This window comes from Budorcas taxicolor, chromosome 18, assembly GCF_023091745.1.
Source record: "Budorcas taxicolor isolate Tak-1 chromosome 18, Takin1.1, whole genome shotgun sequence".
NCBI lineage: Eukaryota > Metazoa > Chordata > Mammalia > Artiodactyla > Bovidae > Budorcas > Budorcas taxicolor.
Genome location: NC_068927.1, coordinates 36,736,331 through 36,757,487, shown reverse-complemented (window position 1 = coordinate 36,757,487; position 21,157 = coordinate 36,736,331). Strand labels below are relative to the sequence as shown.

Sequence of the window (21,157 nt, the reverse complement as noted above, 5' to 3'; positions counted from 1 at the left end):
GATCTCTGGGTCCAGGAACTGCCATGCCATGAGGCTGACCGCCACTCCTCCTGGCCACCACCATGGTGCAGAATCCAAGACTGCTTCTCTTTCCTGTAGTCTGAAGATAAGAGAGTGTCTGTCACCTCAACAGGCGTCTGTCTGGTTGTTGATTTGGGGCATATAAGTTTTGACCAAAAATTATAGATGGTTTGTCTTTTCCAGAGGGCTCTCTCTGAGGGTGTTGTGACATTGGAGCTATTCACTGGCCCTAGATTTTTAGAGCAGATCATGCTCCCAGATTGAGTTTAGAAGTAGACTTAAGTCAGCACTTTAACAGAGGGCTGGTTCAAGGGAATCAAGCTACCGTGGTCTCTTGACTTGTCACCGTTCCTTGTGGCATGAGTGCAGGTTGGTGAGGGTGTGTGCAGAGGCAGAGTTCTAGAGGCTCTCAGTCAGCTTCTTGAACTTTAGGGTTCCCACAGAGGCCATTTCCTAGCTATGTAAGGAGGAGGAGGAGACCCAGAGTTCTTGGGGCACAAGCTGCTGGTGTTTTCCTCATACAGGACAACACTGGACTTTGGGCCATTTACTGTAAACAGGAAGGACAGCTTCTGGAGTCTTGTATACCAGCCCTCAGTGAAGTAAAGCCATCAGCCCTGTCTCCACACCTCTGCTGTCAGCAGGGAGGAGGGTGTGCATGCAGGTCCTTGGTCTGTTCTTGCAGGCGCATGATCTCAGGGCCAAGCTGGTTGGGCTGAGGGAGCCATGTCGGCTGCATGTGCCATCAGGCACTGCCCACTGAGGCCCCAAAGGAGTCACTGAGCCTATTGCAGCCATGAGGTTAACTCCCTGTGTGCTTGCTTGCTTGCTTTGTGAGAATTCTGACTTAACTTTCACTCATACGGAAGAGGCCATGAGAACTGCTCTAGTTTTCCCAAATGACTGGATATGAGTGCAGAAACGGCTGTAGGCAGAATACCAAACTGACCTTGACATCAGGCCCCGCTTCTGGTCCTGTTTCTGTCCCTGTCAACCCCTGGGGGCCCCTGTGAAATGAAGGTATCATTCAGTCTTTCCAGCATGATATGACTGCCTCCGTATACTAACCAAGAAAGATACTGGCATCGCGTTACAGGGGAAAGCCTGGCTTTCCTGTTGTCCCAAGTGGAAGGACAGATTTGTTTAAGTTAAATTCACATCAAAAATAAATAGTAGGAGTCTCCTCTGGATGTTCACTAGATAAATGTTCAGATGTTCACTGAGTTGAATGTAGCTCAGAAATGAAACTAAGCATTCTAAGTCATCTCAAACGTGAAAAACTTCTGTGGGTTAGGGGACTATATTTAAGTTAATTCCTCAAAAGGAATTAACTGTTCTTTCTTCCTGTAATGTAAAGCTCTGGCACTATCTAGTTCTTGTACATCGTTTAGATGAAGAACAGAATAGACACACTGATAGTTACAAAAATGCAGTGCATTTGAAAGGGCTCAGAGTCAGCATTCCAGAACACGCCCACCGCTGTTCCACCTGTGTGTTCCCGTGTATGGGTCCCGCTATGTATGCATGAAAGGATATTTTCCTGTTTTCCCCACTTAAGTATCTTTTTTCTTTGTTACCCTTTCTGTTTCAGGTGCTATGTCTCTTATGTTTCATTAAGGATATAAGCTTTAGGGACTTTGCTGACAGTCCAGTGGTCAGGGCTCCACGCTTCTACTGCAGGGGGCATGAGTTTGGTCCCTGGTCTGGGGAACTAAGGTCCCTGCATGGCCTATTAATTAATTAATTTAAAGGATATAAGCTTTAGATCCTCAATCTTTTTAGAACCAGGAAAAAAAAAAAAGACATGTTTACTTAACAGGATGGCTGTTGAAGTACTCTAATTTTAGATAAGCTCTTCCAGATTTTGAACCCATAAGAAGGTAAATCATAGTTGTCTCAAGTCTATTGAGTGAAGGATCCTTCTTGCATTGCCCAGCATGGTGAAAGGTTAAGTCAGAGAGATGAGAAGCAGTTAAGTGAGGCATGCCGCATCTGTCCACATTTGTAGCTATAAAGCAAATCTGTGACTTAGACTTTTCTTCTTCTAAAACTTTTGATGCCAGTCAGAGTACCGCATTTTCTTCTTTTGAAATCCATAGGCATAAAGTCAAAAATGTTGGACCTGCAGGGACAATGAAGAGAGTATCTAGTCCAGCCTTTCTCAGAGATGCTGGGCCGGCAGCAGCAGCATCACCTGGGAAATGGTTATGAATCCAAATTCTGGGCCCCTTCCCAGACCTTCTCAGCGGGTGAGGCCTACCAATTTTTGAACAAGCATTCTGGGTGATTCTGATCCACAGTAAGGATTGAGAGCCACTGATCTCATCCAACACCTTCATTTCCAGTTACAGAAACCCACGCCCAGAAACATTTAAGGTCACAGCATCTCACTTAGCCTTAGTGCTGTAGGCAAAATCACATTTTCCTCAGCTTCTTAGATCACTGTGTTCTTATGTCATTTCTGAGGCCATAAAGAGTGTTTCTTCCCTCATTCTTATTAGTTTTTTTCTAATAAGTTTTTTCCTAAAACTAATCCTTGGACTTATCCTCTAGAGATGTACTTTTCACTTCACAGCTCTTCTATAGCCTTTTGCATGCATGCTTGCTAAGTGGCTTCAGTCGTATCCAACTCTTTGCCCCCCAGTGGACAGTAGCCCACCAGGCTCCTTTGTCCGTGGGATTCTCCAAGCAAGCATACTGGAGTGGGTTGCCATGCCCTCCTCCAAGGGGTCTTCTCCGACCCAGGGATCGAACCCATGTCTCTTATGTCTCCTGCATTGGCAAGCGGGTTCTTTACCACTAGTGCCACCTGGGAATCCCCTGTGGCATCTTACTTTCCACCTTTATTTGACTTTTCACTTTCTTCCACCTTAGATTGCATCCTTATGGCTTTCCCATGAATTCCTTAGAGGAGAAGGGACTCTATATGTTTCCTTTCTCAGTTTAGAAGTAGTTCCAAACAATTTTAATGTACAAAGTGCCCTAGCATTTTTGCTACAGTTGAATGTTTTCCTAAGTCCATTGCTGGAAGGTAACTTTCTGTGCCCACTTCTTAGCACTTGTGGCTTCATTAGAAAAACACTGGGTGTGCCACTCCTTTCCCCATAGGCTGTGGAGATAACAAAGGACCATTCCTCAAGCAGCCTGACCCAGATAATTTACTCCCAAGAACACCAGCCCCTTGGGGTACCTTCTCTGGCCCCCAGTCCAGATCATGTCCCTGCTGTGGATTCTCATGTTAACATTTATATCATCTCTACTGCCTTGATCACAAGTGCAGTTCTGCATGTATTCATGTGATAATTTGATTCACGGCACTCTCTGCCACTAAAGTGTAGGTTGTCTGAAGGTAGCCATCATGCCTGATGTATCCCAGAGCTTGGCACAAGGCCCAGCACAACTGGTTGAAAGTTGGCTGTACAAGACCAGCCTGCTGGTGTGACCCAGGGAGCTGACAGGGGCCTGTAACCCAAGAGAGAGTGGGCTGTGGACAACAGTGATTCTGTCTGGTGGCTTTCAAACTTATTTTTCTAAGTTCAGTTCAGTTCAGTCACTCAGTCATGTCCGACTCTTTGTGACCCCATGAACTGCAGCACACCAGGTCTCCCTGTCCATCACCCAACTCCCAGAGTCCACCCAAACCCATGTCCATTGAGTTGGTAATGCCATCCAACCATCTCATCCTCTGTTGTCCCCTTTTCCTCCTGCCCTCAACCTTTCCCAGCATCAAGGTCTTTTCCAATCAGTCAGCTCTTCGCATGAGGTGGCCAAAGTATTGGAGTTTCAGCTTCAACATCAGTCCTTCCAATGAACACCCAGGACTGATCTCCTTTTAGGATGGACTGGTTGGATCTCCTTGCAGTCCAAGGGACTCTCAAGAGTCTTCTCCAACACCACAGTTCAAAAGCATCAATTCTTTTGCGCTCAGCTTTTTTTGTAGTCCAACTCTCATATATTTTTCTAAGTAGCAGAACCTTTTTTGTTTTGTTTGTTTGTTTTTAAAGGCAGAATCCATGGATTTTGTAAAGCATGAAAGTGGTGCTTTTTTGGGGGCTGCTCCTCTCCCCTGCTGTTTGACATCACGTATCTAGGCCTACACCTCTAGAGAGAGTCGCAGTGGTGTTGTCTCAGAGCTGTCATACATTACTGAGAAACAAAAAGGTGGTCTGGGACAGCTTCTCGGGGGTGCTTCACTCCTGGGTCATCTGGGGAGTGTGAACTGGGAGAGGCTTGTTCAACCTTCAAATTTCATCTGAGCTAATTGCACTCAGCATCCATGCTTCCCCATTCCGTGGAGACAGAAAGTGACTTTCAGCTTCTCTAACCTCTCTTTTGACTTTCTAACAGGAAAGCTCAATAAACTTAAGTAAATATGTCTCTGGAGGCACCCTCAATATCTTCCTCAAGGTACACACCCTGTGGCCAGCAGGGGCCTGTTTCACTCAAGATGGCCTTTAGCCCCCACACTGATTGCACTGCTGGGTCCCAAGTTCAGAAACTCTCCTGTCGTTCAGCCTCAGGAAGGCCTCTCCTCCTTCCCTGACTGCTTGTGGCATGAAACCAGAGATGCCTTTAGATTCTGGTTTTATCACCACCAGACTCTCAGCAGCCACATGAGTCCTTTTCCTCCCAGCCCACCCCCTTTCCTCCCCAGCGTCCACCCCCACCTCCGGCTGTGCACAGTCAAAGCAGGAAGCCTCTGGGTTGGCCAGAAGCAACTGAGAACTGCTCTGAGAGGCAGCTCTCACATGGGGGATCTGAGAACCTAATTTCTCATTACTTCCCTCATCAGCCGCGTGTTCAGCAGCCAAGTGACCAGGTTCTCGCCCGGTATTGTGATTCTCCTGTCCCTAATCCTAAAACCCCTCAAGTGTGGGGAGGGATCGGAGACCCTCCAGGAGCAGACAGTGATAGCAGTTGGGGGCGACTCTCTCCGCAGGGGGCCCCCTCCAGCTCCAGACCCCAGTACAAGGGCCTGTCCCCTTGCCCAGGCCCCCTGCTCTGTGCACACGGCTCCCTGCCTTGGGCATGTGGCACTTGGCTAGCCATTCTCCTGGTGGTCCTGCCAGTACCTGTTGTAAAGCTTTTGTTATTATTTGGAGAAGAACAAGAGATTTCAAGAGCTCTGTGAAGTGAGGAGATGGAATTATGTCACAGGCGCCTGATCTGCATGCGCTCCTCCTTGCCACAGCACTGAGGTTCACAGCACTGGGAGTTCACACCCGAGAATTCTGTCTGTGCAGATGGCGAAGGCCATGTGGGGTTCTCAAGGGTCAGGGTGGTGGGGAGAGGGCAGGAAGTGAGGGGAGCTTGGAAGGACTGGCCAAAGGCACGAGATTATCCACTGTGGGCTTTGTCAGGACGTGAGCTTCTGAAGGGCTGGGCTGGACTTAGCTCTCTGAGAGGCCTGATACACAGTACATTGAATAAGAAAACTTGTCTGTGTTCATGTTGATGTTTAAATACCTTTTAAAAATTAAAATTTCAAAATATTGAACATCAGTATTATTGGCCTAGAAAATGTAGCTTCTGTGTGAGTCATAAGATCTAGGTCACAGTGGGCCCTTTTTTCCTGTATTTATGACATCTGCTGAGTCTCCCATGGTGATGGTTATAAACTACCGAGGACAGAGCTGGGCTGGGTATTTACATATACCGCCTCATTTGACTTAGTCTTCTCTCCTACCCTGCATGGTAAATGTGACTCTCCTACAGCGTAGTAAACCGGAACCCAGAGAGGTTTAGAAATGTCCCAGGTCATGCAGCAATTAAGTGAGAGAACCAGACTTTGAACCCCAGTGTCTGGGTCCGGAGCGTGAGTTCAGCACCAGTGAATGCCCTTTCTGGGCAGTCAGCTGTCCTGGGTCCCCATTGTTTCCACTGCAAGCTGACCAGCTGAGTTCCCCTCGAGCCTGTGTGAATGGAATCCAGATCCAGCAGAAGGTACACCTTGCAGTGGGCCACCAGAAATTATCTGTGTCCCAGCCATTCCCCCTCTGAAAACACTGAGAAAACTTTCAGGGGACCAAGGGAATGACACCAGAGTTACTGGAGATACACATACCCGGAGAAAGCATAATCTTGCCCTGGCTGCCCCGAGATACAGGTGTCCAGGCTTGGAGACTGCTCTGCCAACCGGTAAGTGCCTACGCAGTGGGAGAGTGGAGCCTGGATGGCACTGGAGGGGAAGCCTGAATGTGAACATTGTTCGAGGAGAGTAAGCAGCAACAGAGATCCCAGCCCGAGACTCTGTGTCCTGAGCACAGTGGCTAGGCCTGCCCCTGCCTGTCCATCGTCTCTGTTTAGCAATCAGCGCCTCTCCCCAGCCACCAGGTCTTCGTGTAAGAAGCAGCCCTCTTCTCACATTCAGTGGCTCAAGCAGAATGAACAGGAGAGGGACCACGGGAGGCAAAGGGATCAAACAAAAACTTTAGAGGGGCGTACAAAGCATGTATGTATGACCTTGTGGGTAGGCAACTGTAAGGACTCTGGCTCATTCTGAATAAGGTGAGAAGCCAGCAGAGGGTTTGATGCAGCACAGAGATATGATCTGATCCATCTTAAATTTCAACAGAGTTCCCCTGGCTTCTGTGTTAAGAAAAAACTGAGGGAAACCAGTTACGTTGCCATGGCAACAATCCAGGTGGAAAAGAGTGGTGACTTGGATGAGGCAGGTGGCAGTGCTGGTAGTGAGAACTGGTGAGATCCTGGAAGTAGTTTGAAAGCCAAGCCAACAGGATTTATTGATGATTGAAAATGGGATGTGAGAGTGATTTCAGTGATTTTGGCTTGAAAAACAGAGAACAGTGTCGTCATTGTCTGAGATGGAGAAACTCGGACAGGATTCCATCCCCACTCCTACCCCTGCCCTTGTCTTTGTGAGAGATCCTACCAGCTCTCTATCCCATTTCCTCCATTGCTTATAGACCCTGTGTAACCCCTCCAGCCGGTTTCCTGGTATGCACTCAGGGCTTTAGGAATCCCGGCTCCTGGGCCTTTACTGCCTCAGTGCCTTTGCACATGCAGTTCCCTGCCTGGGTGTCCTTTCCTCCTTAGGGGAGCATCTCCATGGAACATCTGCATCCTTAAGGATAACCCCTTCCCTTATCCTGCGATTTGTACCAGACCCTTGAGCTTATTCCCTCAAGAAGCCCATGACTTCTTGGAGTAATTGAGGAGGAAGGGTTTGAGTCACACCCCAAGGATAGTGTCTGTGGAATGAGTAATGGAATAACTGGATGTCTTCACCCTTCCCAGCTTGCTGTACCCCAAAACCATGTGTGTGTCCCGTCCATACCACTTTTTGGGCTTTTAAATTTTTCTATTGAAGATACAAGCATAAGACTTTCTTCCACTTGAACCACACCAAGTTGACAGGAATGCTCCAGGAATTGGTGTCTTGTGCCCTTATGAGCTTTTCATCTTGTGATGTGGAAGAGTGTTCATCCTTTCCATTTCCTCGTGTGGGAGCTGCTCAAGTCCTCTTGCTCTCTCTCTTCAGGGCTTTGTCTAGCTTTGTTTTGCTCCCTGGGTGCCTTCCAGCTGTGGTGTACTCAGAACAGGCTTGAGACAGAAAGGATGTTTTCTCTCCTTTTCCCCTCTGACTATAGCCAAGCATTTTCTGGCCTTTTGGCTACACTAATATGTTGGACCAGTGTTTTCGAGGACAGTCTGCAGGGACTGTTAGAGTCCTTTCTGCAATTACAGCTGAGAATGTCAAGCCCATCCCCTAGAATATAGATTTTATTTTCTTACCCCAACCTGGTGATCTAATAAATGCATGAACATAAGATAAGCATATCCACCTCTCCAGCCCACTTGTATTAGGCAGTATTTTCCAGAGAAACAGAACCAACAGGATGTATATTGAGAGAGAGGGTAGAGATTTATTTTAAAGTATTGGCTCATCTGGTTGTAGGAGCTGGTCGATCCAAAATCCACAGAGCAAATGTGAATTCTAGCAAGAGTTGATGCTGCAGACTTGACTCCAAAGGCAATATGGAGGTAGAATTTCTTCCTCTATGGGGAACTTCAATTGGTTTTTTTTTTCCCCCAAGGCCTTCATCTGATGAGTTGAGGCCCACCCACATTGTGGAGGGCAATCTGCTCTATTCAAGATCTTCTGCTTTAAATGTTAATTAGATCTAAAGGGATCTTCTCAGCAATGTCTAGGCTAGTATTTGATGGGCACCATAACCTAACCAGGTTGACATATAATATTAACCATGGTACCACCTCTCTGTACCTCCCACTCCTGCTTTGCACCTTCTGCCTCTACTCCTTTCATTTCCCTTTAAGAACTTCTCTTTCTCAAACCCATAACTCTTTTTCCAGGCTGTCCCTGGGTACCATTTTCTTCCAGGCCAGTCACCTCCCTCTTGTCCTAGGCCACTGCCTAGCCTCAGAGCCAGCTTTCCTGAGTCATCTGCCTTCCAGAAGTGGGTTTTCTTTTCCCAGTGTGAACCCCCTGGATCTTTGAGATTTCCTGTTGTTTTCTTCTCAGGTATTGGGAAGAATGTGGTTTGTGAGAAGGCGGCAACCTCAGTGGATGCTTTCCGGATGGTGACAGCCTCGCGCTACTACCCTCAGCTGATGAGCCTTGTGGGGAACGTGTTGCGCTTCCTGCCCGCCTTTGTGCGCATGAAGCAGCTGATCGCCGAGCGCTACGTGGGCGCCGTGATGATTTGTGACGCCCGCGTCTACTCGGGCAGCCTGCTCAGCCCCAACTATGGCTGGATCTGTGATGAGCTCATGGGCGGCGGGGGCCTGCACACCATGGGCACCTACATTGTGGACCTGCTGACCCACCTGACCGGCCAGAGAGCCGAGAAGGTCCACGGGCTGCTCAAGACCTTTGTGAGGCAGAATGCGGCCATCCGTGGCATCCGGCACGTCACCAGCGATGACTTCTGTTTCTTCCAGATGCTCATGGGTGGGGGCGTGTGCAGCACAGTAACTCTGAACTTCAACATGCCAGGCGCCTTTGTGCACGAGGTCATGGTGGTGGGCTCTGCGGGACGCCTGGTCGCCCGGGGTGCGGACCTTTACGGGCAGAAAAACTCTTCCCCGCACGAGGAGCTGCTGCTGAGGGACTCGCTGGCCGTGGGTGCGGGGCTGCCCGAGCAGGGCGCCCAGGACGTCCCGCTGCTCTACCTGAAGGGCATGGTCTACATGGTGCAGGCCCTGCGCCAGTCCTTCCAGGGGCAGGCGGACCGCCGCACGTGGGACCACAGCCCGGTCTCCATGGCTGCCTCGTTCGAGGACGGGCTCTACATGCAGAGTGTCGTGGATGCCATCAAACGGTCGAGCCGATCCGGGGAGTGGGAGGCGGTAGAGGTGCTGGCAGAGGAGCCCGACGCCAACCAGAACCTGTGCGAGGCGCTCCAGCGAAACAACCTGTGAGCCTGCGCATGGGCTCCCTGCCGTGGGGCAGAGGACAGGGCAGGACCAGGAGCTGTGATGGGAGGGCTTCGCGGTAGCACAGATGGTATCTTTCATTTGATAGGTCCGCTTGGGCAGAGTTGAATTCCAGTGAATTCGAAGGTGGCCCCGGGGAACCCCCCACCCCAGTGCCCACTCTGAGGGCTGGTGAGGGGGTGGCCTTCTGTTGCCAGGGCTGAGAGGCCAGTACACCGCGCAAGGCAGAAGTGCCCCCCGGTCTGTGAGCAGGGCCGGCAGAAGCTTGACTGGGGCGCTTCGGCAGCCTGTTTGGTTTTAGCCGGATGAGAAAGCACAGTAACGAGCCAGCCTGGCAGATGCCGCAGGCCTGAGAAGTGATGCGGGGCCTTGTTGCCATGCCTTCCTGGGCTGGGGCACCTCAGGAATGGTGAGGGCGGCAGCTCATCCCTCGGGGATCCACATCTGCCTGATCAGGCCCTTCCGGCCTCCAGGCGGTACCCCTTCCCTGGCTGGGAGGGGGTTTCTTTAGCAGGTGAGCTTTCAGGGGCTGAAGTTTCCCCAGGCAGAGGGCCCCTGCTTTGGCAGAGAGGAGCCAAGGGGGAGAGCTCTGGGACATACGAGAAATGTTAATAAATCAGAAGGTCTGACACTATGGCATGCGGTTGTTGTCTGTTTGGTAGGTTGGGTTTCTTTAATAATGAAAGGCTTGTTGTTGCTGTAGATGGTTTGTATTTTTCTTTTTCCTCATGGCTCCATGGCAGCTCCAACCAACTGGATCCATCACTGTCTAGCAGGCCACCCAGGTTCCTACCACTGCCTTCCCTCCCCTCCTGGCTTATTCCCTGTGGCTGAATCCCTGCAAGAAGTCTTTCCTCAGTGCTCAAGTCTTTACACAGGACTCACGACTGCAGAGGGCTGATCTAGCCTGATATTTAAGAGACAGTGGGAGAGTCAGGTCTCCCTGGGCTGGAGGTCAGAAGGGATTCTGATCTTGAAACCAAGGGGTTGTCTCCAGGGGAGCCCTGGGAGAGGAGAGGTGGGGTGGGGGCCAGGGAGTCTGGACGGCATGAACTCGGTGAAGGTGCTGCCCTGTGGCTAGGCCAGCCAGTGTCCAGCTCTGTATTTCGGATCCTGTTCTCGCCACAGGAAGAGCCTCCTCACCGTGTCAGTCAGGCTGGAAAGAATACCTCTCCTCCTTTCCTTTGCCAGGACTAAACCCGGACCAAACTGTTTACCCTTCTCTAATCTTCCCTCCTTCTGCCCTGCCCTGGACTCCTCGCCAGAAAGAGAAAGGCTCAGAGAGGATGCTCCCTCTTCCTCCTACTCTTTAGAGGAGTCACCAGGCCTGTTTTCCTATATTGTCCTGGTTTCAGACCTTGTGAGATAAAATAACAGTTACTAGTGTTGGGGTGTACTTACTGTGTGCTGGGCCCCCCGGAGAGACACTTCACATATATTATTCCATTTAATATCCAAACCAGTCAACGAGGTACTACTATTAATATTCCCATTATCCAGAGCAGAGAGGGACAGAGGTACATGAACTGGTCAGGGTCCTCTGACTACAGAGCCTGACTCTGAACTACTCCTCCTGTGGCTCCTCAGACTCTAGTGCCAGGCACTGTCCCTCCCTGTGTGGGACCCATCCAGGTTACCACGTCTCTACAACAGGCATCTCAGCCTGGCCTGAGCTAGGACTGTAGAGAGAACCCCACCATGCTGGGAGAAGTGAAGGAGAAGCTGCCCCCTTCCTCTCAGCTCAGCTCCAGGTCATCCTTCTCTGTGTTAATAGGATGTTGCTATCCCCCTCTAAGTTTGAGAACTGACCCAAGAAAGCACATTCATCCATTGCATCTGACTGAGATGCCCTTATTAAGAAAGGGCCATGCTGTTGACCCACAGTGGCACTTAAGTTTTATAGGACTCTGCAGCAAAACCTTGTTTACAGTGGTGTGTTCTGAGAAGTCCTGGTGCAGACTGAACATGGGCTTAGGGCAGTCATTTTTATGAGACCCCAGGTCCTCTGTTGGTCTCCCCAGAGCCCAGGTCCATGGCCATCCTTCAGACAGCTCTACCATCATGTATCTCTTGGCTTGGTCCCAGGGAGGAGATGTACCTGGAAGTGGCCTAGACGCCTGTGGCCAAGGAAGCCAGCAGGGTTCTGGTTCCCAGAAGTGACAGGAGTCCCCAACTGGTTCCAGACTTGTCCTACTGCGCCCCCTCCTGGAGGAGGCTAGCATCACCTACCAGGGTCTATTACTCAAATCTCAGAATGTTACTCAAAGTAGAGTTTTTCCGAGCCAGTGAAAATGCAGCTCATGTTTCCTCTGTTACAGCAAGCAGAAGAGAACTTCCAGAATACCTCTTGCTTGTTTTCCAACCACCAACCAAAGCTAGGACTCACATTTATGCAGACAATGGCAGCAGTCTCCTCACCTCTCTGTCCTTAGGCTTTCTCTTCTTTATTCTGCCCTTGATGCTGCTGCCCAGGCAACCTCTCCAGAATAGCAGACCAGGATCCCTTGTTGCCTACATCCCTCCTTATCCCTCCCAGACTCACTCAGCCTGGTCTGATGGCCATGCATCTCCTTCAGCAGACCCTCCTCCAGGGAGCTGATGTCTTCCACACTAGTGAGGCTTCATCCCTGGCAAACCTTCTGCCTGGAAGGCCACGCCGCCCTCTCCTTCAGGAGTCTGGTGGAGAGCTGCCTCTTCACTCCTCCAGGCAAAGTGGCAGTCACCCCAGCACCTGTGGCCCATTCCCTGGGAGACAGGGAGCAAGGCCACGCGCCCGCTTCCTATGACCTGACAGCCCCTTTCCTTTCTCTTCCCCAGGCTCCTCCTTACCACCCTTCTCCATCCCAGGTGTTACCTTGTCTGACCTTCAGGCTCATCTGAGGAGACTTTAAATGCTCGGACTAGGCCCCACCCTTACAGATTCTGATTCAGTTAGGTCTGGGGTGCTGTGCTGTGCTTAGTCGATCAGTCAGGTCCAACTCTTTGCAACCCCATGGACTGCAGCCTGCCAGGCTGGGGTTCTCCAGGCAAGAATACTGGAATGGGTTGCCATGCTGTCCTCCAGGGATCAAACCCAGGTCTCCTGCATTGCAGGTGGATTCTTTACCAACTGAGCCACCAGGGGAACCCAAGAATACTGGAGTGGATAGTCTATCCCTACACCAGGGGATCTTCCCGACCCAGGGATTGAACTGGGGTCTCCTGCATTGCAGGCAGATTCTTTACCAGCTGAGCCACCAGGGAAGCCTAGGTCTGAGGTGGTGCCCAGGAATCTATATTTTTGCAAATTCCCAGGCAATCCAGTGACTGCACTGGGGAATCCATCACCCTTTTTCCCAGCTTCTCCCTCTTCAGGCATCTTATTTGGGGAATCACAGTCTGAGAAAAGGAAGAATGTTTATTTTTATCAAACGTGGGATCCCAGGGAGGGGCAGGGGCTGAGTCCCCTCCTCCACCTGAGAGCCTCAGGCCTTAGACTGCTGCTCTGGCTCAGGCTTGGGAGGGCAGGGAGTCATGGGGTGGGGGTCAGGATAATCACTTGTACTGAGGAGAGAGTGGGGGGACAAGCGGGGCATTGCAGACACTTAGCATCTTGTTGATGTCCACCTGAGTTGACTTGTCCATCTCAGCCTTGAGGCAACCGCTGACCCCCAAGCTGGGCAGACCCCCAGGCTCCTCACTGGCTTCCTCCCCCAGGGGAACCAGAGTGTGGGTCGGGGGCACAAACATACTGGGGCAGGGCAGAGTGAGGTCGCAGCCCAGCTCACCTGCCACTGGCAGCAATGCCTGCAGTTGCTCCACACCCGCCTCCTCGGGGACCACTGTCGGCTCCGACTCAGGCTCCACCTCAGCCTCAGTCTCCCTGTCCCCCTCCCCTGCCTGGTTCAGTTCAGGGTTGCAATAGTTGATGTACTGGTACAGGGGCCGCAGGCGCTGGGCCTTTCCTACAAGAACCCAGGGCAGGGCAATGGCTGGAGTGCCAAGCTGGGCTGTGTTGGGTCCAGCTGGCTGGGACAAAAGGGAAGGCTCAGGAAATGCCACTCACGCTCAGGCCCCAAGGTCACTGAGGGTGCCGACACCGTGCTGGCCACCACTGGGAGCACTGGGGTTCCCAGACTCTTGCGCTTCTTGGCCTTTTTGTGCTGTTTGGCAGATGGTGAGGGCTCATTCTGATTATTCTCCGGCTCTTCCCTCTGCAGCGACAGCCCCTGTGGCAACTCACTCTCTGCCTTAGGATGGGCTTGGTGGCTCGGGCCTGTGAGGCTGGGGAACAAGGAGGCCTGAGGAGCCAGCCTGCAGCCTTGGCTCCTGTGCCCTGTCCTAGGGAACAGTCCTGCCTGCCTACCTCCCCAGGCCGTGATCCTTGTCCTTTTCCTGGTCAGTGAGGCCCTGGACTGGACAGGGACCCAGAGATCATGGGAGTTCAGTCCCCTACCAGGCCTTGAGACTTTCGCTCTGCATGTTCCCTACATCAGGGCTCTGAAGGGTCAGCAGAGGTGAGGAATGATGGTGGTGTCAGGGGATAAGGATGGACACTGCTGTAAGGCCCCATTTACGAATCCATTTGCGGTATGAGCCACCCCCACACCACCTCCCCAGTCCCCAGTCTCTTCCCTCTGAAAGCCCCCCTCACTTGATCGGCTTCCTCTTAGGACCATGACTGGGCCTCACAGTGGAGGCCGTAGGCCTGGGACCTCTCTCCTCCAGGTCCTCCACCTCTGGTTTGTGCCTGTCTTCCTCGAGCTTGAGTCTCTCCTGGATCTTTGGCTCTGAGGTGGATCTTATTGGACATTTATCTTCATCCTGGGTTTGGCAGGCCTCATGGGCTGGCACCAGGCCCTGGTCTCCCATCACTGGACACTAGTGGTGACACACAGGTAACTGGTCACCATGGCCAGGCAAAGGATACAGGGACCAGCCATTAGACTCTAAATACTCTGGATGAAGGGCACCAGCCCATGCCCCTCCCAGCCTGTGGAACCTGGCCTGGCAGTTTTGGTCTATTAAAGCGCTATGACCAAGTGTTTGAAGGTTAGACAGCCCGATGGTCACCTCAGAATTCTGAGCATGGCCACCGGGCATCTCTGTAAGCTGTGACTGCCCCATGGCTGCCCCTTCTTGGGCCCCTGGCCGCTTCTCAGTCCCTGCGGAGTCCATAGCTGCGGCGGATCAGCACTTCCTCGACGGTTGCTTGAGGGGCATTGGGGATGGAGGGCGGATCCTGAGGGGCCAGACTGGTAGACCCTGAGCGGACCCGGGAGAGGACCGGATTGGGAACGGCAACTGACAGTCGTTCTGCTCCCCCCTCAGCTGGAACTACAGGCCCCAGAAGGCTTTGCGCCAAGGCCATTGGCCCCTGACCTCACGGACGGAAACCATTGTTGCCTGGCAACAGCAAACCCGTCGGGTGGCGGCAGTGGGCGGCAAAACCGCTCTGGCGAGCCCCTTGCCCGAGTGAGAAGCCTGCCAACGGTACTGAGAGGTGGGCTGAGAGCAGAGGTGGCGAGCGCAGGCCGGGGCCGGGAGGCGGGGTGGGGGCCGGGAACGCAGGTAGGGCACGGCTGAGGTTAGGACCCGGGCCCAGGGAGGAGGCACTGGGCTGAGAAGCGGGGTTTGGCGCCAGAGACGCGTAGCCCGGCAGGCCTCAGGTGCAACGTTTGCAGGACGGCGGCGGCGGTATGTGTGAGGGTCCGTCCCGCATCTCGGGGCCCATCCCCCCAGACCCTACGCTCTGTCCGGACTACTACCGGAGGCCGTCTTCGGGTGAGTTAGGGAGTGAAAGCGGCCTGGCAAGGGTCGGGCCCAGCTCCACCACTGACTCCGCACTCCGCCCCGTCTGGCCTCTCAGCCCAAGGGCGCCTTGAGGGAAACGCGCCGAAGTTGGACCTGCTGACGACGGATACGGACCCGGACCTAGACGCCACCCCTCCCCGCGCCCCTCGCATCCGTCCGGGAGGCCTAGAAATCCTGGAGCGTGGCCGTCGCGGCGTGGGTGGTGTGCTGCTGCAGCTCGGGGGTATCTCCCTAGGCCCAGAGGCCTCTCCCAAGAGTAAGTTCTGGTCAGAACGGACAGCGAGGCGGCTCTGAAGTCAAAACAGATCAAAAGACGGCTGCTTCCCCTTCCCTGCTCTGGGCTCAGGCTTTACCTCTTAGAGTGTCTGTTTCCCCAACTGTAGAAGGAGCGGGAAATGCACGACTTCTTCGCAGGAGAGGACTAAATGAGGTATACCCCGGAAAAGCCCGTAGCTCAGCTTCATGGATTTATGCATGGTGGTTTGTTGAGTGTCTGCTGTGCTCCAGGACCTATAGGTGCTAGGAGAACAAGGTCGAAGAAGCGCATCATTGAATCAAGGTGGGAGACAGTAAAACAAGTGAAGAGGTGAATAGGATATGCAAGGTGATTACTAGTATACTTCATAATCAAATATGTATAAAATCATCAGAAACAGAAGATAATTGTGGTGTGAGGAAGGGAACAAGGTTATGTGGTGGACTTTAGAGTATGTCAGGGAGGCAGGGTGTGGGCTTGTGTGTCCACTGGGGTAAGTTGAATTGTATGGGCTGTATGTAGGGCAACATCTTTTCTCCAGGGAAGGACCCTAAAGACCATGAGAAGGAGAACATGAGGCGGATCAGGGAAATCCAGAGGCGCTTCCGTGAGCAGGAGCACAGCCGGGAGCAGGCCCAATCCAGGCCCCTGAAGGCCCTGTGGCGCTCACCCAAGTATGACAAAGTGGAGTCGCGTGTCAAGGCTCAGCTGCAGGTACCTGCCTCAGGGAGCCCCAAGTGCTGCCCGTCTTGTTGGCCAACAGGACATTATACTCTGACCTGAGTTAGGAGGAGGGAGGAAACCCACAGCGGGTTGAGGTCACAGGGGATGAAGAGCTGGTCCTGCTGCAGAGTGGGGCTGTGGCCTTTCTCCGAAGTGATGACGGCTGGGTGATTCTGAGGGGCAAGTCGGAATTAGGCAAGGGGAGAATAGAGGAGAACATTTTGTAGAAATGGAACCTCGTGGTTCCAGGGTCCCTGGTCCTAACACCAGGGACTTAGGAGTGTGGGCAGTGGGGATGCTGTGTTCAGTTCACTATGAGGGAGGAAGAGCATGAGGTTAGGCTAAGAAGTCAGCTGGACCCACATAAAGGGCCACATAAATCCATTTTTTTAAACCTTTATTTCTAAGGACAATGGGAAGGGCAGGGGTATGTATGGTGGTAAGATTCTATCTGGGGTAGCTAGTGGTGCCACTTCTCTTTCCAGGGGTCTGAGAAGAAGCAGCAGGACAGAAAAAAAGATAAGGTCATATGTGGGTGTGTTGAAGCTGAAGCTTTTGTGGGGCTTCCAGGGAGTGGGAATGTGTCCAAGAGGCAGATAGAGAATCAGGTCTGGATCTCAGAAGTGAGACCCAGGAGCTATTGAGGACGAGGCTGAGGACAGCGAAACCAGGGAAGTGACCCTGGATTTGGGGGCTTGGAGACCAACTGTTGGTGGCCTTGGTAGGGACAGAGCCAGAAAGCTTGACTAGGAAGGAGAGAAAAAGAGAACGATGACTGAAGCCAGGACTGAGGTAGAGGGAGGGATATATGTTTTCTGAGAGATGTGAAAAACACACAGGTTTAAATGCTGATGTGATGGAAGTACATTCAAGAGGAAGGAGGCCAGGTCCAGAGGACTGGTGATAGAGAAAGATCCTGAAAGACAGGAGGGACAGAGGCATGGTCTTACAGCTTGAGACCCTGACTTCAGCCTGACTGACCCCCCGCTCTGCCTTGGCCTCCAGGAGCCCGGCCCTGCCTCTAGAACTGAGCCAGCCCACTTTCTGCGGGCCCATTCCCGTTGTGGCCCCGGGCTCCCACCACCCCGTGTCCCCAGTCCCCAGCTAACCCTACCAGGTCCCAATGCTAAGGTGAGAGGATATATGGGGGCTGGGAGGTGGGGCAGGGATTCCGGGGCACCACACAGTGCTGTTTCATCATGCTGGCCATGTCCCGCAGGCCCCAGGCCTGGGTGTGGACTTCATTATGCACAATGCCCGCACTGCCAAGAGGGCCCCCCGGCGGCATTCTCGCTCGCTGCAAGTCCTGGCACAGGTGCTGGAGCAGCAACGGCAAGCCCAGGAGCACTACAACGCCACGCAGAAGGGTCACGTGCCCCATTAGTAGGTCCTACCGCTCCCCCCACTCCTGGGAAGGGGCACTTATGGAGGGTGGAAGCCCACATCTGCCTAGGGTCATCTACCCTGGGTCTGTGCATCACAGCTTGTTGGAGCGCAGGGACCTCTGGCGGCGGGAGGCTGAGGCCCGTCAGCACAGCCAACCAGACCCGGCCATGCCCCCTGGCCACACTCGCATGCCTGAGAACCAGCGGCTGGAGACACTGAGCAGTCTGCTCCAGAGTGAGTACGTGGGCAAGGGGAGCTGGCTGGGGAACCCACCAGGTACTGTGCACCCCTGCCCAGCATTTACTGTTCCTGGGGCCCCTGTAGGCCAGAGCCAGCTGCTGCGCGAGCTGGTGCTGCTGCCTGCGAGGGCGGATTCACTGAGGGCCCAGAGCCACCGTGCTGAGCTGGACCGGAAGCTGGTGCAGGTAGAGGAGGCCATCAAGATCTTTTCCCGCCCCAAAGTCTTTGTGAAGATGGATTCCTGAGCCCTTTTATGGGGACAGTGACTGGGTCTTACTGAAGGTCACAGCATGGTTGCGAAGGGCAGGATTGGGCCCCATCATAGAGTGGAGTTCGAAGACAGGAGCAGTGGAGAGGGGGCAGTGTCCCCAGAGCCCTCTTCCCAGCCACTGGTGGCTGTGGAAGGGCCATCCCAGCCTCATAACCCTTTATCAAAATTAAACCTTTTGTACACAGTGGGGTTTGTTTCCATAAGTGCTTTTCTTACCCTAGAAATGCCAAACCTGGTGTTCCTCCCACAGCGTGACTACAGGAAGACTTCTCTGGTGCCCTTATCACACTCACTCCTGCCACATGTCCAGAGAAGAAGGCAAAATTGTTGGATCAGGGAGGAGGCTAGGGCTGGGAAGCAGAATGACCATAACTGCATTTGTAGAAAACCTTTAATGTTCCCCGGACTGAGAGGGCCCATAAGCACGCTGAAACCTCCCACTGGGAAAGTTCTTGGAGTGTCCCAGAGCCTGGAGTGGCAAGGGGCTGCATCCTTCCCTATCAGAGGCTGAAGCCACTACCATCTCCTCGAATGCTACTCCCCCAACCAGAGCTGGCCTGCTCCCGATCATCCAGGGAGGGCAGAGAGCTGCGGGCAGCAGGAAGTAGGCGGCTTGTGTGCAGGTCCCAGCATGGAGGCCCTTGAGACAGCCCATTGGAACAGGGAGGCTGGCGGTTCTCAATGATTAGATCGTTGCTGTCATCATCGCTGTCAGGCTCAGCAGGCCCAGCAGAAGGAGGCCCTGCCAGACGCCCAGATGCCCCACGCACCACATTATTGCGCTGATTGGCTGGCTTGACAGTGACAATGAGGTTGTGGCTGTTGGCGACCATCATGTCCGTCACTTGGTCCAAGGTCTTCCCAGCTACCTCAATGCCATTGACCTCGAGGATCTCATCACTGACTGCCAGCAGCCCTGTACTCTCAGCCAGGCCCCCTCGTACCAGGCGGGAGATAAAGATGCCTGGAACCCGTTCCAGGCCCTGGGGAGCTACTCGCACACTCATGCCATCTCGGATGTAGAAACCCAGGGGGCGGTCAGAACCATGCTTATGCAGCCGCACCCGTCGGTGGGTCTCAGGCAGTAGGTCCACATCTATGACTGAAGAAACCTGGCGGAAATCTTGTGGCAGGCTGATCAGTAGCGGTGGCCGGGTGCGCAGAGGTGCCACTGGCCGAAGTAGGAGCCCTTTCTTGCGCCGTTGCAGAGAGTTGGAGCCAAAGGCCAGGCCACTGGAATCAGCTTCTGCTGCAGGAAAGGGAGGCGCTGAGATCAGAAACCCTGCTCTCCCATTTGGGCCCTTTTCCATCAGGCCCAGGACTCCTTGAGGAAGGGGGCACTGTAGCTATTTCTTGACACCTGGAGGTCAGGCCAAGGGCAGGGACCGCAGAGGGTGAAGCCTGGATACCTTGGGCATAGACTAACCCTGATAGACCTGCCCTGTCACCCTGCCCCACAGAGGCTGCCCATTGTACCCCATCCTCCTCACCCCGCTTCTGCACTAGCAGGCGCAGTGGTGGGGGCCCGCTGGACAGGGCCCGGTGCAGGCTATCGTCGTTGGTGAGGGGTAGTAGGTCGCCGTGAGCATCAGTATAGCCAAGCAGCACGTCCAGGCCCGAGATCTGGTGTACTGCACACAGCAACCGAGAAAACTCCTGGAAGCCGCTCACTGAAGCGCGAGGCAGAGCAAAGCGTCGGAACTCAGCATCAAACTGGAGGCAGGGGGTGGGAGAAGAGGAGAGGTAAGAATGGACTCCGTGCCCTTTCTCGCCACAGGTCCGAAGGTGGCAGAGGTGGGAAAGACGGGTTCACAACAGCTGTAGCCTTGCACACAGACCTCAGCTCCAGGACAAGGGACGCTGTCCAAGGTCTACTCCCCGCCCTCCATGTACCCAGGCCACAGAGGGACTCCAGAGGCCGGCAGTAGAGGAAGGAGGATGGGTGGGGGAAAGTGAGAAGAAAAGCCTGAAAATGGGACGGGGAGGATGGAGAAGAGGAAAAGGTGGTGGGGACCAAGGAGCCAGGAAGGGGAGAATGAGGGAATTGGAAGCGCCTAGCTAGGGCCGAGGCCGGAGCCAGGGCTGGAGGGGCCCTTACTTTGCTCTTCACCTCGACGATGCTGTCGGGACTGCGTGCCGGAGTCCTCTGTGGCCTGGCCATGGCAGGGCCGGGCGGGACGGGAACGATGCCCCAGACGGCCCGCCGAGGCGCAGGTGCACAGCCCCTCCAGTCGCCCGCGCCGCCCCGCCCTCCTCTCCGAACCGTGACGTCAAGGGGGCAGCGACGCAGAAAGGAAAGCGGAGTCCACGTTTCCTAGGAAACGGAGATGGGGTGGAGGAGTCTTTGCGTCTTCTTACGTCATTACGCTACGGTCCGAGCGTTCCCGGAGTCTAGGGGAGGGGCTTGGCCAATCCGAGGGGAGAATGAGAGAAGTGATTATCGAATACTGTGTACTTTTATTTCCAGTCCCTTGGACTGCAAGGAGATCCAACAAGTCCATTCTGAAGGAGATCAACCCTGGGATTTCTTTGGAAGGAATGATGCTAAAGCTGAAACTCCAGTACTTTGGCCACCTCATGCGAAGAGTTGACTCATTGGAAAAGACTTTGATGCTGGGAGGGATTGGGGGCAGGAGGAGAAGGGGACGACCGAGGATGAGATGGCTGGATAGCATCACTGACTCGATGGACATGAATCTGAGTGAACTCCGGGAGTTGGTGATGGACAGGGAGGCCTGGCGTGCTGCGATTCATGGGGTCGCAAAGAGTCGGACACGACTGAGCGACTGAACTGAACTGAACTGAACGAGCCTGGTGGGCTGCAGTCCATGGGGTCGCTAAACGTCGGACACGACTTCACTTTCACTTTCACTTTTCACTTTCATGCACTGGAGAAGGAAATGGCAACCCACTCCGGTGTTCTTGCCTGGAGAATCCCAGGGACCGGGGAGCCTCGTGGGCTGCTGTCTGTGGGGTCGCACAGAGTCGGACACGACTTAAGTGACTTAGCAGAAGCAGCAGCAACAAGACTGCGCATTTTGTAGATGAAG

At 53.5% G+C, this 21,157-nt stretch overlaps 4 protein-coding genes across 7 annotated transcripts in view; 2 read left to right on the top strand and 2 right to left on the bottom strand.

Annotated features, from left to right (window-relative positions):
• Positions 1–9,798, top strand: part of GFOD2 (glucose-fructose oxidoreductase domain containing 2) — a 40,770-nt gene extending 30,972 nt beyond the window's left edge. For all 3 annotated transcript variants that reach the window (XM_052656364.1, XM_052656363.1, XM_052656365.1), the window contains exon 3: positions 8,525–9,798. In XM_052656364.1, coding sequence (XP_052512324.1) covers positions 8,525–9,423 — 899 coding nt within the window. In that variant the 3' untranslated portion in view covers positions 9,424–9,798. The remainder of the gene's footprint in view (positions 1–8,524) is intronic.
• A 3,174-nt stretch (positions 9,799–12,972) lies between these two features.
• Positions 12,973–14,595, bottom strand: C18H16orf86 (chromosome 18 C16orf86 homolog). Its single transcript, XM_052656971.1, has 4 exons — positions 14,491–14,595; positions 14,072–14,298; positions 13,484–13,731; positions 12,973–13,382 (listed from the first exon to the last, which is right to left on the bottom strand). The coding sequence occupies exons 1-4, from the start codon at positions 14,593–14,595 to the stop codon at positions 12,973–12,975; spliced, it is 990 nt and encodes a 329-aa protein (XP_052512931.1).
• A 308-nt stretch (positions 14,596–14,903) lies between these two features.
• On the top strand, positions 14,904–18,248 carry ENKD1 (enkurin domain containing 1). 2 transcript variants are annotated; one of them, XM_052656575.1, is made up of 8 exons: positions 14,904–14,920; positions 15,102–15,201; positions 15,287–15,487; positions 16,029–16,201; positions 17,216–17,341; positions 17,430–17,593; positions 17,694–17,830; positions 17,921–18,248. In XM_052656575.1, the coding sequence occupies exons 2-8, from the start codon at positions 15,117–15,119 to the stop codon at positions 18,079–18,081; spliced, it is 1,047 nt and encodes a 348-aa protein (XP_052512535.1). In that variant the 5' UTR covers positions 14,904–14,920; positions 15,102–15,116; the 3' UTR covers positions 18,082–18,248. The 2 variants fall into 2 exon arrangements, with proteins under 2 accessions (XP_052512535.1, XP_052512536.1); XM_052656576.1 differs by lacking the exon at positions 17,216–17,341.
• A 359-nt stretch (positions 18,249–18,607) lies between these two features.
• Positions 18,608–20,268, bottom strand: PARD6A (par-6 family cell polarity regulator alpha). Its single transcript, XM_052656427.1, has 3 exons — positions 20,206–20,268; positions 19,598–19,820; positions 18,608–19,356 (listed from the first exon to the last, which is right to left on the bottom strand). The coding sequence occupies exons 1-3, from the start codon at positions 20,266–20,268 to the stop codon at positions 18,608–18,610; spliced, it is 1,035 nt and encodes a 344-aa protein (XP_052512387.1).
• Positions 20,269–21,157: the final 889 nt, after the last annotated feature.

What these genes read in the sequence shown, in the direction of transcription:
- ENKD1 (XM_052656575.1), top strand. Translation starts at nt 15,117, where the DNA reads ATGTGTGAGGGTCCGTCCCGCATCTCGGGGCCCATCCCCCCAGACCCT. An exon ending in GTGTCAAGGCTCAGCTGCAG is followed by an intron (nt 16,202 to 17,215) that starts GTACCTGCCTCA and finishes CTTGGCCTCCAG; the next exon opens with GAGCCCGGCCCTGCCTCTAG. An exon ending in TACCAGGTCCCAATGCTAAG is followed by an intron (nt 17,342 to 17,429) that starts GTGAGAGGATAT and finishes CATGTCCCGCAG; the next exon opens with GCCCCAGGCCTGGGTGTGGA.
- PARD6A (XM_052656427.1), bottom strand. Translation starts at nt 20,268, where the DNA reads ATGGCCAGGCCACAGAGGACTCCGGCACGCAGTCCCGACAGCATCGTC. An exon ending in TCGTCGAGGTGAAGAGCAAA is followed by an intron (nt 19,821 to 20,205) that starts GTAAGGGCCCCT and finishes CCCTGCCTCCAG; the next exon opens with TTTGATGCTGAGTTCCGACG. An exon ending in CCTGCTAGTGCAGAAGCGGG is followed by an intron (nt 19,357 to 19,597) that starts GTGAGGAGGATG and finishes CCTTTCCTGCAG; the next exon opens with CAGAAGCTGATTCCAGTGGC.
- C18H16orf86 (XM_052656971.1), bottom strand. Translation starts at nt 14,595, where the DNA reads ATGGACTCCGCAGGGACTGAGAAGCGGCCAGGGGCCCAAGAAGGGGCA. An exon ending in GCCATGCTCAGAATTCTGAG is followed by an intron (nt 14,299 to 14,490) that starts GTGACCATCGGG and finishes TGTCACCACTAG; the next exon opens with TGTCCAGTGATGGGAGACCA. An exon ending in CCTAAGAGGAAGCCGATCAA is followed by an intron (nt 13,732 to 14,071) that starts GTGAGGGGGGCT and finishes CCAAGGCTGCAG; the next exon opens with GCTGGCTCCTCAGGCCTCCT.